General features: G+C 46.2%; 1 protein-coding gene across 1 annotated transcript in view; it reads right to left on the reverse strand.

Annotated features, from left to right (window-relative positions):
* PDZD2 (PDZ domain containing 2) overlaps positions 1-17,919 on the reverse strand; it is a 288,393-nt gene that overhangs the window by 80,737 nt on the left and 189,737 nt on the right. The window contains exons 4-6 of the mRNA XM_010853853.1: positions 10,632-10,774; positions 7,542-7,674; positions 1,928-2,077 (exon numbers count right to left, since the gene is read on the reverse strand). Of these exons, the coding sequence (XP_010852155.1) occupies positions 1,928-2,077; positions 7,542-7,674; positions 10,632-10,774 (426 nt within the window). The remainder of the gene's footprint in view (positions 1-1,927; positions 2,078-7,541; positions 7,675-10,631; positions 10,775-17,919) is intronic.

The following is a 17,919-nucleotide window of genomic DNA, read 5'->3' on the forward strand; positions in this document are numbered from 1 at the left end:
GTTTGATCCCTGGGTCAGGGAGAAGAGAAGGAAATGGCAATCCACTCCAGTATTCTTGCCTGGAGAATCCCATGGACAGGGGAGCCTGGCAGGCTACAGTCCATGGGGTCACAAAGAGATGGACATGATTGAGTGACTGACTAACACACACACACACACACACACCCCCGCAACACACACCTTCTTCAAGATGTTTTCCTTTGTTTACTGGAAAGTTGTCTTAATGTACTGATTTTGTTAGAACAAAATTTACTGCCATCTTCCAGAAAACTGTCCTCATAAACACAAAAGCCTATGGTATTTATGATGTAAGTGGTGCTCCTTTAGATGTGGTACCTTTGTGCAGTCCACAATCTGCACAACCATAGTTTAGTGGCCCTGGAACTCTAGTGATAAAAAAGAAAAGGAAAAAGTAACTTTTTCTTTCTTAAATTATCGTATTATAATATAAATAGTTGTATAGATGTGAGAGTTGAACCATAAAAAAGGCTGAGTGCTGAAGAACTGATGCTTTCAAACTATGGTGCTGGAGAAGACTCTTGAGAGTCCCTTGGACTGCAAGGAGATCAAACCAGTCAATCCTAAAGGAAATCAATTGTGAATATTGATTGGAAGGACTGATGATAAACTGAAGCTCCAATACTTTGGCCACCTGATGTAAAGAGCCAACTCACTGGAAAAGACTCTGATGCTGGGAAAGACAGGAGGCAGGAGAAGAAGGGGACAACAGAGGATGAGATGGTTGAATGGCATCACTGACTCAATGGACATGAAGTGAAGTGAAAGTTGCTCAGTCATGTCCGACCCTTGGCGACTGTATATTCCATGGGATTCTCTAGGCCAGAATACTAGAATACTGGAGTGGGTGGCCATTCCCTTCTCTGGGGGATTTCCCCAACTCAGGGATCGAACCCAGGTCTCCTGCACTGCAAGCAGACTCTTTATCAGCTGAGCCACCAGGGAAGCCCGATGGACATGAGTCTGAGCAAACTCCAGGAGATGGCGAAGGACAGGGAAACCTGGTATTCTGTAGTTCATGGGGTCGCAAAGAGTCAGACACAACTGAGTTACTAAGCAACAACAATTATATAAATGGGAGAAGAGATACATTTTGTGTTGCTGTCTTCTAAGGCCTAATTACAGACAGGACTAACTTCCCAATGCTTATCATGCTGCCAAGGCTCAGTGCTACTGGGAGGGAGTAAGAGATCCAAATGGCAGAAAGAAGGGACCCTCCCCAGGCCTGGATGGATGGGAACGACAGCTAACAAGGTTTTATACTAAATATGGGCTATCTGTAAGATGTGGGAAACGAAGAGGAGACCACAGAGCTGCGCTGCAACCACAGTTAACCACAGCCCTCCCGACTCTGCCAGACCACATGGCGGGGGCGGGGGGGCAGCACACGAGGGCGTGAAGGGCCACAGGCTGTGTGAGGAAGAGCCACGAGCCAAGCGCAAAGTCCTCATTTCATTAAAACTGGGAGATACATCCATGCAAGTTCGCCTGAATGGGTGCTGTGTTACTTTAACATTCCACTTGCAACCAGACATCTCTCCATCTAAGCTCAACTTCACAAGCAATAATTTTCAAATACTGTATCAAGAAATAGCAATAAAATCCTTGGCATATTATTAGACACCCTAGAAGTTGATACATGCACTGAACTCAGTACCAATTGCTCTCTTATTTCCAGGGGTATGGTGCCAATTGTTTTTTCTTAAACGTGAAGTATTACCTTCATAGATTTTTCTGGATGATTCTAACAAAAAATAAATAAATAAATAAAAAGATGCACTGTGGTTCTCTCCCATCCTGGTCTGGACCATAATGTCTATCTCAAGCTTTTATCTCTGGCCCTGGTACCCAAGTCTTTGGCAGAACATCATCCCAGCAGAGCATCCCGGCAGAGCACAGGCGCACTTACTGCGCTCTGGATGGAAGATGAGCCGGTGCCTTCGTCCTCGTCTGGCTCCTGGTCTTCGTTGTCGGTCCAAGAGGACACGTCCTCTGTGGAGCTGGTCAGGTCAGGCAGACTCTTAGATGTCAGCCTCAGGAGGTCCTCGGCAGAGTTCTCCTGCGGGGAAACAATGAGACGCCTGTGAATTACCCTGCAATATCAAGGTCAAGGAAACATAGCGGAGTCAACCGTGGGTGGCCACGTGTTCCCAGTCCAACGACTACATGGAGTATATGTTCACATTTCCAGGTGTGCGAGGCGAATGCACATGTCCGGGGTACAGAGCCAATTTAAACCTTGAGTTTTTTTTTCCCTTGATGAATCAGTGTTTCTTAGGTGAATGTTTCTATGAGTAATCTAAGCTCCCTGAACTTAAGATCCTTCGATTCCCCCCCATCCCACCCCCCCACCGCCGTCTTACTTTCAGGATGTAATTTAAACTCCCTCATTGGCAGGCCAACATCAGAGATTTGGCCTCTGCCCAGCTCTCAAAACTCACCTGCCTCCATTCTCCCCTCTAAGCCTCCCTTCCATTCAAGCCACCCTGACTTTCAAACACGCCAGGCTCTCCCAGCCATGCTTCCTCTTTCACCAGCAGCTCCCCTGCCTAGACCACTCTTCTTCCCAAGACTAAGACCTCTTGAGGCAAAGCTTGAGCATCCTCTCTGGCAAGCCTTCCTGGAGTCCCACATTTCTCCTCTCATGTCCTCTACATTTACTGCCTCACTGTGGGTATATAACTTATTCGTCTATCTCGCTTTTTGTCTGAGAGTTCCCCAAACCATGTCTACTCAGCGCTGTGTCTCTAGGTCGAGCTCAGAGCTCAAACATCCACTATATTCTCCTCTCGCTCACTGCTCATCTCACAAGCCCCTGTTGGTTAGAAAGATTAGATCATTTACTGAATCGCAATGAGAGTAGAGACCGATAATGTCTGCCATGAAAGCAGTCCTTGAACAACTTTTAAAGGACAACAGAAACCCATGGAATCACATTCTATTAAGATTAGACTCCAAAGGGGGCTTCATTAACAGAGCTCTTCCTTCCTAGACACAGATAAAGTCAGAATGGGTGTGCGGTGCAGGCGAGATCCATGAGGCCGGGTGACAATCTCAAGGACAAATGAGGCACGCACGGGCGCTGAGAGCTCTCCTGGGGAAGGACATGGCACGTGAGGCCAGGGACCAGGGCTACAGGGCTGATCTGAGGCCAGAATGAAAGAGCAACACGCCCTCTCCTCTTGTTGCCACACCAGCGATTTCTACCAGGAAGGAAACATGTGCAAAGTTTTGATCATCATATTCCTTGGGGGATGATGGAAAATAGAACAACAAAGAATACCCAGCTTATAAAAAGGGACTTACAAACTACCAGTGAGCTGGCACCTGGTGAGATTGATGTTTGTTCCTAGTTCGACGTGGATTCCACTCCTGCAAGGTACCTGAACCTCACTCATCTTAGATCAGTAATTTGTACTACCATACTTTCAGACCTTGCCCAAGGAAAGGAAAAAGAGTTATTTGCGACAAAGTGAGCTGAATCCTCTTCTGTGATGTCAATTCTGCTCAACTATTAATAGCAGAAAGCTTAAAAGAGTGAAAGTTCCAACTGCTGAGTAAATTTCACAACAGCCACAAGATAGAATACGCCACTGTCATTAAAAATGCTGATCCAGAAATACATTTCCTGATGTGGAAAGAGCTCTTTTGGCGGGTTGCTGCTGCTGCTAAGTTGCTTCAGTTGTGTCCGACTCTGTGTGACCCCATAGACAGCAGCCCACCAGGCTCCCCCGTCCCTGGGATTCTCCAGGCAAGAACACTGGAGTGGGTTGCCATTTTTTAGCGGGTTACTTAGTGAAAAAGCAGGTTAAAAATAATATGTAAGAACCATATTAATAACAGATGTAACAACAACCTGGATACAATATGAAAACCATAAAGACACATTTCTGCAAGTGCTCACTGTGACCAACTACATTGTTTAGAGATCTTTATCCTTCATTTGATCTTCCTAATATCCCATGAAGCAGTTATTGATTCTCACCGCACAAGTGAGATTTCGAAAGAAGCAGCAACTTGCTCAAGACACACAGCTTTTAAAGGGCTGTGCTGCCCGAATCCTGGTGGGACTGTCTCCAGGTACAGTCAGTCTCCTTGTGTTTGATTCAATTTAAAAGGAAACGTGTTCCTGTCTGGAAGGAAACGCCAGTTAGTGGATGGTACCATGGGCGATATTAGACATTTTATCATGTTTTTCTTCTCTATCCTTTTTTTTCTGGGTTTTCTACATTAGATACAATGAATACATATTTCTTGTAAATAAAAACCAAGAGTGAAACAAAAAAGAGAAGTGCATAAGAGAAATCCGTGTTGCTATGCATGTACTTCCAGGAATATTAAGATGAACTAGGGCATTCCGAGTTTATTCATTCAGCAAAAACTTTCTAAGCTCCTCTCATACACAAATGACATACGGTGCGGAAACACGAGACATCCCTTCCAGAAGACAGTAACTGTGATATTTCTAAAACAATGCCGGTTAAGTTTTGTCACGAGGTGATGCTTATCTGCAACAATAATTTAGATTTTTTTTATTATTCCTTATATGTGACAAGTCAAAAGTTTTTTATTCTTTTCTCTTTGAATGTAAAGACAGAACTGAAGTCTGTAGATGACTTGTTCTTTGGGATAAAGAAGAGGAACAGAAGTCAAGCAGTGCCTAACAATCAGGTGCTTCTTCTCCATGGATGAGCACCTTGAACGGAGCAGAGTAAGTTCAGGAGCAAACAGCTGGCAGCTGCTGCAGTAGCGTATTTGGCTTAGTTGTAGGCGAAGCAAATGGGAAGGAGGAGAAAGCTCTGAGGGCTGGTCAGCCTTAGGGCCGTAGCTCTGGACAGATGGCCAAGAGCCAACAGACTGAAAACCAGAATGGACGCCTGTTCCTCAGCTCTGGACGCTGCTCAGCCCTACGAAGACCTCAGCAAGCATCCCAAAGTGTCACAGCCTCTGGCAGGAACACATGACCTTGTTCTAACACCACAGGCTCTGGATTCCTTTATATCTTACGTGACTGAGGGGTAGCATGAAGCTCTGACGGCCAGCGGACCCAGGATGAAAGCTGCTTCTGCCACCCACCGCCTGCATGACCTCTGGACAGATGAACTGATCGCTTAGATTTTAATCTCATCTTCTGAATAAGAAGAACTAATGGCTCTCTCACGGGATTCACTTTAAGAATTAAATGAGACAGTAGGTATAAAGCGCCTGGCGCCCAGTGGTAGCCAGTACATTAGTGTCTTTCTTCCTTTAAGTTGATGAGCGATGTCTGTTTTCAAAAATCTCACATGTGCCCCTTAATCACTAGTTTTACCCACGAGGGGTCGTTTTTTGTTTTTGTATTTTGTGTCATTTATGTATAATGACTGGCATAGAAGAGATTTCTTTCCCACTTTCCAAACTAGTAGGAGAAAGAAGTCAGTCCAGAAATAAAGGTCTGGTGGACATGCTTTAATGCCTGTGCAGAGACCCTGCGGGGTTAAGCTGCAAGCTTGGGGAGGTGGGGTGTGCGTGTGTAAGAACCAATAAGGCTTTTCAAATTCCCACCACATCTGGTCAAATGGGGAATTTGTTTCAGCCTTTCCCTCCTTGTGGGATCCACCAGGCTGACCGAGAGCATCCCTGGCTTTGCTCCTGCCCCACCCCTAGGAAGAGGATGCCCACGGCACCTCTGGGAGGTGAAGATGGGGTGTATGAATGCAGAAGGTCTCAATTCCTGCCTCCGGGGCTTCAGCATCAGCTCTTCCTGCCAAGTCTTTGCCAAGCTCTGAATTCTGGTTGGAAGCAGGATTTGGGGTACATGGTATAAAGGAGAAAGTGAAAGTTGCTCAGTCGTGTCTGACTCTTTGTGACTCCATGGACTATACAGTTCATGGAATTCTCCAGCTAGAATACTGGAGTGGGTAGCTGTTCCCCTCTCCAGGGGATCTTCCTAACCCAGGAATCAAACCCAGGTCTCCTGCATTGCAGGTGGATTCTTTACCAGTTGAGCCACCAGCGAAGCATAAAGGGGGAAAGTAGATTTTTCAGATGACTCAAAATACTCACCTATTTATTAAACCTAGGAGGTGCTAGTGGTAAAGAATCTGCCTGCCAATGCAGGAGACACAAGAGACACAGTTGGAAAGATCCCCTGAGGAGGTAACGGCAACCCACTTCAGTATTCTTGCCTGAGAAATCTCATGGACAGGGGAGCCTGGCAGGCTACAGTCCATGGGGTTGCAGAGTCAGACGTGATTGAGCACACAAAATCTAAGAAGGAAAATAAATAAAAACCTGTGGATGCAGGGTTCAAAAGTAACATCAAGGATAACTGGGGGAAATCAGCCATCCTGGTGAGAGCTATTGCTGGGAAGGGTTAAGGATGGGGTGGCTCACACCAGTGCTCCCCTGCGTTGGATCCAGGATGAACTGGAAAGAAGCCCCGTGGCTCCACTGCACTAGCCCCCAAGTCCTGAGGGCTCTCCCCTGAGCTCATGGATGTCACTATCTCATCAGACAATGGAGCAGAACCCAGACAGCCCTTGTTCCTCCCCTGGTCCCGCAGCCGCGGTATCCCACTGCCTCTCTGCAGCGTTCTAAGGCTGGCGAGACCCTGGAGAGAGATGGGGGTCCCATATCTCAGCACTAGTTTCACATGCTCTGGTGGGTGGGGGTGAAAGGAGCCCCAGCCTGAGGCCTCGTGAAGAAGAGCTGGCATCCAGACAGAGGGCATGGCCAGACTGGGCGTCACAGCAAGAGTCAGGGTCCCGGCACTGCCAGCTGCATCAAGGCCCCCTCGGAAGCTCTGTCTCGCCGGGGCATTTGTAAAATTGAGGAGGATGGGAGGGGGCGTAGCCGGACAAGCAAGGTTCACAAGGCTTCCTCCAGCACCGAGGCTGTGTGCTGCTGGGGATCAGAGCCCGGGCCTGCAGCCTGCCCATGCCGTCCCAACCTCCTTCCTGCAGGTCCTAGAAGGTGTGCATCTCCAGAGGCGCGTCACCTCCCTCCCGCCCCTGCTTCCACATCTCCTCCTTGGTTTCCCCTTGGGCCAGTTGCTACTCTCTCTATCCTGGCTTTTCTCCCATTCATCCCTTTTCCTTAGTCCTTTTGTTGCTTTTTAATCTCCTAGATAAACCTATCGTGAAAGTCTCTCAGTCATGTCCAACTCTTTGCATCCTAGTCCATGGAATTCTCCAGGCCAGAATGCAGGAGTGGGTAGCTGCTCCCTTCTCCACGGGATCTTCCCAACCCAGGGATCGAACCCTGGTCTCCCACTTTGCAGGCGGATTCTTTACCAGCTGAGCTACCAGAGAAGCCCAGATATACCTATAAAGACTCTTAAAGGATGGCAAGATGATTAAATGCCCTTAAGCTCAGGGCCCCTTGTGGGCTTGCACTGCAGAATCATGGCTATTTGCCTGGCCCAAGCAAAGGGGAGTACGCATGTGTTAGGGGGCAGGGGTGAGGGGGTTCATGCGGAGGGCTCACAACCAAATCTACCACTGCCATTCAAAATATTTTACAAAACAAACAAATCCACCTACCTTGCTGGCCACCACCAGCTGAACCACTCCAGTGGCTGAGCGAAGAATGGCCACAGCTTCCTCGTGGGAGAGCCCGACTAGTAAGTGACCATTGATTACCAGCAGCTCATCTCCTAAGGATAGTCTGCCATCCCTGAGGAAATGGAGACGGGAAAAAAAAAAAAAAAAAGCCCTCGTCAAGATGTTCTAGGCTTGGGAAGGGCCATCTTCCTGGAGTTGGGGAGGGTTGTCAGAAGGGGACAGTCCAAAATGGGCTACAGAGGAGTATGGAAGATGGGGACGGCTGGGGTGGGACCGCTCATCCTTCTGTCAGGGTCCAGATGCCCAGTTAGCAGAGACTAGGAGCTTTACGATTTCAGATGGTCCCTTGGTTATAGGCACGATCATAAGTTGCCACCATATCCTACACCAATGTCAATGAAACACCTCCCATGCAGGTGGAGACATGACGGAGAGGAATCGAGACCCCAAATCTTTAGGATACTTAAGTCTTTCTTTTCTCAGTCCTACCTGCCATCCTGCCCTTGTGACTGAGTCATCAGCTGAGTCTCTGAGCTGAGCCCCAGAAGAAAAAGGTATCCGCAGCTCACCAGGAATCCTTCCCTAACACCCGTCCCTCTCTCCCCAGGTGACACACTGTTGCCAGGATTTCCTCTGTGGCACCTGAGACCCTGAACCGCATGTGTCTGTAACCCCTGTGCCCAAGAGTCATGGGGCCTTGAGGGTCAAGTCTCAAACTGCCCCCTTCCTCCTTGTGTCTCTGCCGCCAAGCTCCATAAGCAGGTGGATGAACGGAAAAATGAACAAAGAAACTGCTTAAGTTACTGCTGTTGCAGGGAACAGACCCGGTGTACATCACAGGCATGCAAATGTGTTCTCTTTGTTTCCTTTAAATTAAGTGGAGGACTTGGAGCTTCCTTCCTACTGGGCTGGAAGGAGGTCCAGTCACCACGGGGTCTGCCTGCCCTACAGAGGTTTGGGGACAGACGGTTACAGAGCACCAGGCAGGCCTTGTCAGTCATAGGAGGTCAACAGTTCTGTGGGTGCCAACTGAGCCTCCAATGGCCTGGTTTCCCATGATCCCAAAGCAGCCAGAGGCTCTTCATCCCCACTGCTAAATATGAGATGGGAAACTGAGTGAAGTTGAGAGTCCCAAAGCCCAGGTCCCACCATCCCCTCTGGAGGCTTTGCATCAGCACCCAGGATTCAAGGGTGGCACTCACGCTTGTCTCTCACACAGATTCACCCCAGTGTTTTTCTCTTCAGTCTGTAGACTCTCTCCTCCTTGCTTGCTTTCAATAAATTAACCAACTTCCCTCTCCTCCTCTCCCTCACCATTTTCTCTCTCTGTCCTCTAGGGCATGTATCATTATCTTTTCTATGAATTTAGGCTTTAACAGAAGACAGGAAGCATGAGAGATTGCTGACAATCTCTGCTTTCTGTCCTTCAAAAATCCCTAAAGTAGAGAAATGCTAAGTATCACAGTAGATGCTTGGGATGGAAAGAGAAGAGAAAGAGGGAAACCATGGTGAATAAGCACACTGGAAGCTCAAGGAGGCATGAGGGCAAGCTCTCTGAAGGAGAGGCATTCAGGAATACTGGAGAACACAGTGGTCAGGGCCAGTGTCCTTGGGTTTACTTATCCACACCACCATCAAGCCATCCACATCTCTGTTCCTCTTATTTTCCTCTTTGATCCCATCTTTCTCAGCTCCAGTTATTACCTAGAATGCCCCACATGTGAATTAGACACCCAGACACATACACACATACAGGCTAGGGGTGTAAGAAAACGGTGAGACCCGTTAAAAAATGGCTCACTTGAAAAATGGATAAGAACAGTTCTATTTAAGCTCAGCTCTGGGCACAGGAATTTCCTAATTGCCAACTTTCCAAAGACCTAGGAGTAATGGGGAAATGGCTATCTGATGCGAATTCTTTAAAGCAGCTATCCTTTGGGAAGTGTGATGATGCTCTTCTGGATATGAACTACCTAAGGTCTTAAACCTTCAGTAATTACCGCCACCCAAATAAGTGACACCTGCAGTTAATCTCTTCTCTACTCAGGCTAACAGATCATATTTTCTAGTTATGGGACTGATGAGCGTTGAAAACCTTGATAATCAGTGCACTGGTCCTCTCCTCGGTATTCTATTCTTCAGACCAAATATGTCAAGCTCCTTCAACTTCGCCTAATGAGATACGTTTCTGAGAGCCCCCAAGGTCTTGGGCAGGCCATTACTGCTCTGGTTTGCCATTTCCCTTTCAGCATCAGGGTACCTGGGCTGAATACTAATTCCAGACCAGCATCACCTCCCTCATCAGTGAAATTCCACCTTTACCCACTTATTCTATACAGATGGGCATCCAACATACAAATACACCCTATGGTGCTTTGCAAATAGTAGATGCCCTATGTATATAGGAGCAATCAGCCCCAAAGTAGGAGCATACCTTCCATCTGGGGACGGCTACCTCCCTCTGACTCAATATGGACTTCTTTGACGTGCCTCTGCCTAAGCGCCACCCATCTTCCTACTTCAGATGACTGTTGAGGTTAAAAAAGTAGCTTTGGAGTGTGAATGGTTTTCAGGTCACAAGGAGAAAACTCACATTGATTTTTCTCCCTCCACATCTGCATGACCAAGACACAAGTGTTTACATGTGTATCAAATCTTGACAGCCATGACGTGGCAGGTGAACTGTGGTCACGTTTGAACCCCCATCACTTTCCCGAGTCGTCAGCCACAGTGACCATGTGAAGGATGTGGTGTTCCACCAAGTGGTAGCTCTGGATAAGGAATCACGTGTCACCAGCATCCTCAGACTCAGGATAACTTTCACTTGACACTCAAAGTGAATGGATTAGAAAGGAATCTAATCCCTCCTTCGTGCAGCGGCCCCACCCATTAGCCACTTCCTGTGCTCAGAAGGGTATTTAATTAGAACTGCTAGTGCCTGATTTCCTGCCATGCTCCAGCACCTTCCTTGTAAGCTGTAATCACCAGGCCTTTGACTACCCCCCCAGCACCCAGGGGCAGGGGAGGGGAGGACCAGGAAGCAGAGAAAGGGGAGAGTTATCCAGTCACCTGTGAGCGGCACCGCCTTCCTTCACTTGGGTGACAACGATAGCGTGAGGTGAGCGCTTTGATCCTCGGCCTCCACTAACCTGAATTCCCAGCCCATCCGATTCTTTAAGCAGCTCCATCTTCCATATCCGGCCGACTTCCTCCTTGGAAGAAAAAGTGAGCACACCGTGAAGCATCTGGACAGACACGCACCATTCTCACAGGAGGGGCAGCTGGAGGTCTGGCCGAGTCCCATCGCTTGTTGACCGACACTGCAGAGGCCCACTGATGAGAAAACTCTACGGGCTGGACCAAAGTCTCGGGCAGCAGTCAGTGCTGCCCAATCCAGTTCTCATGACGGCAGGAGTGTTCTGTGTCTGCATCATCTAACAGGAGAGCCGCCAGCCACAGGTGGCTGTCGAATGCCTGAAATGTGGCTGCTGGCAACGGAGACCCTGAATGTTTCATTTCATTTTAATTAAATTGAATGAGCCACCTGGGGCCAGTGGAGATGACTTTGGAAAGCACGGCAAAGGTGATGTGTGAATTCCCTGACCAGGATCCTGTTAAGTAAAGCTCTTCTGCCTGAAACCCAGATACCACTACATGAGTAAACACTGGCTGTGTCTGGGTTCCGTTTATTTACTACACCTACTAATTAATAAAGGGAAATGAAAGGAAGACAGAGCCAGGAGACTCTAGTTTGATCCAATCAACTAGTTTAAGCCAAGCTCAACCACTTAGTACTTATGAAAATCAATTGAGGCCTCAAAACCTCAATATCCCTGCCTTTAAAGTAGGGATGATTAGTAAAACTTCCAAGTCTGGTTGTTAGGATTAAATGAGACAGGAAGCAGGCAGCAATGCTCCTGACATCTAGTAAAATACATAATAAATGTTAATCAGTAACCATATGTGACTTACACTCGCATAAATGTTAAAAACGTCACACTGAATTGAATCTTAAACTTCCCGACAACATGTGAATGAGATCTTGGAGAAATCAAAATAGGAAATTCACTGGTGTACTTGTTATCAACATACATTGGTCAACACGCTCTTTAAAAACATTTAAAAATGCTACAACAACTATAAAAATCTACCCTTTCTATTTCACTTATTTTTTGGCTGTGGGGGGTCTTGGTTCCCTGACCAGGGATTGAACCCACACCCCCAGCACTGGATGCATGGAGTCTTAACCACTGGACTGCCAGGAATTTCCCCAAATCAATCATTTTTAAAAACTAATAGAGGTCTCTAGGGCTTCCCTGGTGGCTCAGTGGTAAAGAATCTGCCTGCCATGCAGGACACTTTGCAGGAGATGAGGGTTCGGTCCCTGGGTCAGGAAGATCCCCTGGAGAAGGAAATGGCAACCCACTCCAGTATTCTTGCCTAGAGAATCCCATGGACAGAGGAGCCTGGCGGGCTACAGTCTATGGGGTCACAAAAGTGTTGGATGTGACTGAATGACTAGACAACAAAAAAAAGGTCTCTAAGTCCTCTGAACTGCCTTGGTTCATTCTCCTTTTGACTCTGTATTCCATTCCAAGGACACAAAGATACTCCACTGCAAAACACTGGAGTTCCCTCAGACACTTGGCTATTCAGAGAAATGAAAGCAAAAGCTTCCAAAGTGGTTTATCTGGGAGTCTGACTTTAGGCTCATCCCAAAGTCCTTTTTAGCTCTACGTATATAGGTAGGGGTCCCAACGCATTCCTCAATATATAGAGTAAAAACCATCTGCTTTCTCCATTCACCACGAAGGTCCAATGGAACTGCTAAGGCCCAATACAGACAAAGCAATCATCTCCCCCAAAATAGGCAACCTGCCCATTCAAGCTGTTTGCAAAAGAGAAAAAATGTGAGGCATTTAGAAAATCCGAAGTGCATACTGTCAGAAACGAAAATGAAGCTTTAGGCAACAGTAAAAAAAACAGATGTGGAATGGTCACTGATGCGCAGCAACAGGAATGTCTAGTGAAATTATCAGCAGATAGAGACTTGTTGGGTCCTACTCGTTTCCAAGCCCAGGGCTGCTCACAGGGCCCCCACAATTCCAGCAACACGCGGTGATGCCAGCTGTCTCCTCCATCCACTGACCACAAGTCCATGAAGCCTGTCTGGCCAAATGTAACTTCAGAAGTCACTGGCTTACCACAGTAGTTCATGAACTTGTCAACAAGCCCTACATCATCCCATCGTCTCACTTTGGACTCCCTGGGTTTTGGTTTGTTGCCTCTGACCTCTGGAACACCTTTCCTTCCCATTCAGGAACAGCCTTCCTGCCTTCAGAGTCTCTCACAGCTTCACTCCTTCCATGAAGCCATCCTTGAGAATTACCCCGAGACAGCAACTTTCAATACTTCCAGTACATGAGACTGTATGCCAGGTGGAGAACCAAAGAGAACACATGCAGGGGTGTGCTGATTAGCTGTTGTCTTGGCGAGCTGAGCATCCTGCATTTACACACAGGCCAGTCCTGTGGCTGCCTCCCTGGGCCTCACAGAGCAGGTAAGAAATGAGCACAGATGGTGGCCTGACTTTTTTTATCCCCTTGGAAGATATCCCATGGTTCCTGGTGTCCTGAAGATGTGGGGCAGTGTTCCTCTCTTCCCCAGTACAGAAAAGCTGTGGAACTCTTTCCCAAGAACAACAGGGACCACTATTAGAACCTAGATACAAGAAAATCCCTTTAGTTTTAGCCCAAATTAGTAGAAACCTATCCATCCCTATGACTAATTACACCATCATTTTCTCCCATCCTACCCTCCTTTGGCTAAACAGAAGACGTCAGGTATGGTTCATAGAGGATGTGACAATACTGGATACAGTTCTAATTCTTAAATGCTTTTAGAAATAGGACTTGTGACCAGGAACATGCAAAACTATGATCATGGGGAAAGGATGGCCTAAATGTTTACCCTGACAGAGGAGTTAAAGACAGTATTCATGGAGAACACCCACAAACCCACTCCACACCCCTGGCCCAAGATGCACACAACCAGTTAAAAACAAAACAAAACCACATATCTAAAATAAATGGCTTCAGAGGGGGACTTCCCTGAAGGTCCAGTGGTCATGGTTTCATCTTCCAATGTGGGAGATGTGGGTTTGATTCCTGGTCAGGGAGCTAAGATCCAACATGCCTCTTGGCCAAAAAACCAAAGCATAAAACTGAAGCAGTATTGTAACAAATTCAATAAAGATTTTAAGAATGGTCCACGGCCACAGGGGGCAGGAATATACAGTGGAGAAAAGATAGCCTCTTCAATAAGTGGTGCTGGGAAAACTGAACAGCTACATATAAAAGAATGAAAATAGAACACCTCCTAACACCATACACAAAAATGAACTCAGATGGATTAAAGACATAAATGTAAGGCCAGAAAACTCATAGAGGAAAACATAGGCAGTACACTCCTTGACATAAATCACAGCGAGATTCTCTATGACCCACCTCTTAGAGCAATGGAAATAAAAACAAAAATAAACAAGTGGGACCTAATTAAACTTAAAAGCTTTTGCACAGCAAAGGAAACTATAAACAAGATGAAAAGACAACCCTTAGAATGGGGAAAAAATAATTGCAAATGAAACAATTGACAAAGGCTTAATCTCCAAAACACATAAGCAGCTCAGGCAGCTCAATACTAGAAAAACAAACAACCCAGTCAAAAAGCGGGAGGAAGACCTAAACAGACTTTTCTCCAAAGAGACGTACAGATGGCCAACAAAAACAAGAAAAGATACTCAACATCATTCATTATTAGAGAAATGCAAATCAAAACTGCAATGAGTTAGTAGTTCACACCAGTCAGAATGGCCATCATCAAAAAGTCTATAAACAATAAATGTTGGAGAGGGTGTGGAAAAAAAGGAATCTTCTTGCACTCTTGGTGGGAATGCAAATTGATACAGCCACTGTGGAGAACAGTATGGAGATTCCTTAAAAAAACTAGGAATAAAACTACCATATGACCCAGTAATCCTGCTACTGGGCATATACTCTGAGAAAACCATAAATGAAAAAGACACATATACCCCAATGTTAATAGCAGCACTATTTACAACAGCTAGGACATAGAAGCAACCCACATGTCCACTGGCAGATGAATGGAAAAAGAAGTTGTGGTACATATATACAATGGAGTATTACTCAGTCATAAAAAGGAACACATTTGAGTCAGCTTTAGTGAGGTGAATGAACCTAGAGCCTGTTATACAGAGTGAAGAAAGTCAGAAAGAGAAAAACCAATTTCATATATTAACGCATATATATAGAATCTAGAAAAATGGTACTGACGAACCTATTTGCAGGGCGGGAAGAGGGATGTAGACATAAAAAACAGACTTTGGCCACATGGAGGAGGGGGAGGGTGGGACAAGTAGAGAGAGTAGACGCATGTGTACTATCATGCATAAACTAGCTAGCCAGTGGGAAGCTGCTGCAGGGCACAGAGAGCTCAACCTAGCGCTCTGTGGCAACCAAGATGGGGGAAGGGGGGGCATGGGGAGGAGGCGTGGGGAGGAGGTTCAGGAGGGAGGGGACATATGTGTACTTGCGGCTCATTTGCATTGTTCTATGGTGGAGGCCAACACAATATTGTAAAGCAATTACAATAAATTAATTAAAAATTTAAAATAAAGAGAATGGTCCACATCAAAAAAATCTGAAAAAGCTTCAGAGGGCAGAAATGACCAATCTATAATAAAGCCCCTAATTATACTAGTCCAGAAACAGATCTCCTTCCTCACTTTTATCCAATAAGATGATTCCCCTGCCATAACAGACAGTAGGAACTAAAAGGGGAGAATTCAAAGAAAATGATGCACGTTTCCTCACCATGGAATTTCTTGATCTTCTAATGAAGGGGTTCCGAGGAACACAAAGGAAGTCAGAAGCAGGAAGCGGCAGATGCTATCAGTCTTAATTGTGCAACTGTCGCATTAAATCTAGCTGCCTACAGATGAAAGCAGTGTTCAGTTAAAAATAAAATCAGTTCTAAAGTGTATTAGTCTAAAGCTGGAACTAGCCAAAACCCAACGGGCCAACTTAAATACAATAGTATCAAGTATATTGCCAACTGTCTTACAATTCCATTTAGGTATCTTCTACACACACCAGTAGAGTCTCTTCTCTTCCTGGCTTTGCCATCTCAATGGGAACAGCAACATCATCGGTTCAAGCTCAAGAGGATATGCAAACCAAAAACCCAAGGACTGTCTTTGATTCATCCTTCTATTCCCTGTACTTAAACCATAAGTGAGATCCGAAGGCTCTATTCGCAAAGCAGATCCACATCCATCTTACCTCGGCTCGTCTTTGCTACCACCCTCATGAGTCACCAGCATTTTTAGCTTGGGTTATCATAGTCTCTGATCTGGTCTCCATTTATAAGTTTTACCTCTCACAAGCCACTATTCTCCATTACGCATTTAGGATAAACTTTAAAGAAAAACATCATGATGCATTTAACTTAAACCTTCTGATAGCTCCCTAGATATAGAATAAGGTCCACACTCTTTGCAATGGTAAACACGAACTTTTGTAATCTTGTCTCTTTCACATCACCTCCTAGTCCTCTCCCTATCACTCACTATGCTGCAGTCTCTGCTACCAGAATATTCTAACATTCCTGTCTTATGGCACCTTCAGATGTTAGTTTCTCACCAGAAACATTCTGCTCCCAGATTCTGCAGGGCTGCTCTCCTCCTGACAGTCTTCAGCTGAAACATGGCCTCTTTAATAAGGTCTTCGCTGACACCCATTATCAATTGGGCCCCCACCCATGTCACTGCTGGGACATCTTTTACTTCACTCTGTTTTTATTTCATTTATTGTACTTGTGGTCAGCATCTAACACTCTGGTTTTTTTTATCTGTTTATTGCTTGTGGCCCCTTATTTGTGATAAATGCCTTAAGATAGGAACCTTGTCTCTCATTTACCAATGGATTTTCCAGCAGCTAGAAAAGTGCCTAGCACATCACAATACTGCATAAATGTCACTGAATGAACAAACAGAGAATGTTTACCATAATCTTAGGGGTCTTCAAAGTTATCGAGACTGACATTAAGAAGTTCGCCAAGATAGGAGACCTGCACGTTTGCCAGTATTCAGAGTGTGAACACAGATCCAGTTGTAGAGATGACAGAGTTCTGAAGCAGACCCTGTCTAGACAGATGGCTTGGGCTTTTGCTTCCTTCTACGTTGGCTGAAAGGGCAATGAGACTTTGTCAGTCTGTTGAGAAAAAGCCAAACCACACAAAATTGGATGCTATGGACGTCTGTATTAATGTTGGAGTGCTACCCTTTCCTATAAACCGCCAATTACTGTGTGAGCTCACACATGCGTCTCTCCACGAAGGCAAACAGAGGGATTTATTTACCAAAAACAGGGGTAGTATATTAAAGGGAGTTGCCACAGCAGCATTTAAATGACCTCATCTGCTGGAACCCAAAATAAAATGTTACAACAGCATCTTTGCCCCAAATGTGAGAAGACACATCATCCAACCAGAATTTCACTGCAGTAAATGCTCTAGCTTCAACTGAAAACTTATTTTTGAGATTGTTTGCTTATCCCTTCTTACTTAGAATGATCAGTAAGAAATGAAGAAACATGTGATCATAATGTCAGAGTTGAAATTCCTCCGTCAGACCAAAAAGCTCAGCTTGGAGGTAAGAAAACAAGCTCAGAGAGAGGACATGGCAACCTGAAGGCCACAGAGCTGGGGGTGGAAGAACCAGGGCTGGAATTGGTGTCCCGTCTCTCAGGCTTGGGGCTCTCCTGTGCCTTCATTATAAGCATCTACGGAGCACCTACAGGCGCAATGCACTGAACTGGGGCAGAGGTGGCAAAGGCTCAGAGACAAGAGCGAGTGTGGCATTTTGAAAACACGAATTCAGCCCAAATCAGGGAGAAAGACAGCAGTGAGAATCAGATGATGAAGGGCCTTCCTTATGTGCTATGTCAAGCTGAGGTGTTCGGGGGTTACCCCAAAGGCAAGTGGACCACCAAATGGTTTCAGCTGCCGTGTGCATGGTAAGATGGCTCTTTAGAAAAGTCCCTCTGACTGCACTGGGACAGTTGATGATGGGATGGAAATGGGAGCAGTGCAGACTACTGTGACCACAGGTGAGAGGCGACAGCAGCCTGGCCCGGAACCAAAGCTGCAGGATGGGGCGCAGAGCAGTGGAGAGGGTGGACATCCCCAAGGGAGCAGGAGCAGCCCAGGTTCAGGGACTGACTGGACTTGGTGTAAGGGAGAGGGCAGTTGTTGTCGTGAAGGCGTGTCCAACTCTTTG

This window comes from Bison bison, unplaced genomic scaffold (genome assembly GCF_000754665.1).
Source record: "Bison bison bison isolate TAMUID 2011002044 unplaced genomic scaffold, Bison_UMD1.0 scf7180017864331, whole genome shotgun sequence".
NCBI classification, from domain to species: domain Eukaryota; kingdom Metazoa; phylum Chordata; class Mammalia; order Artiodactyla; family Bovidae; genus Bison; species Bison bison.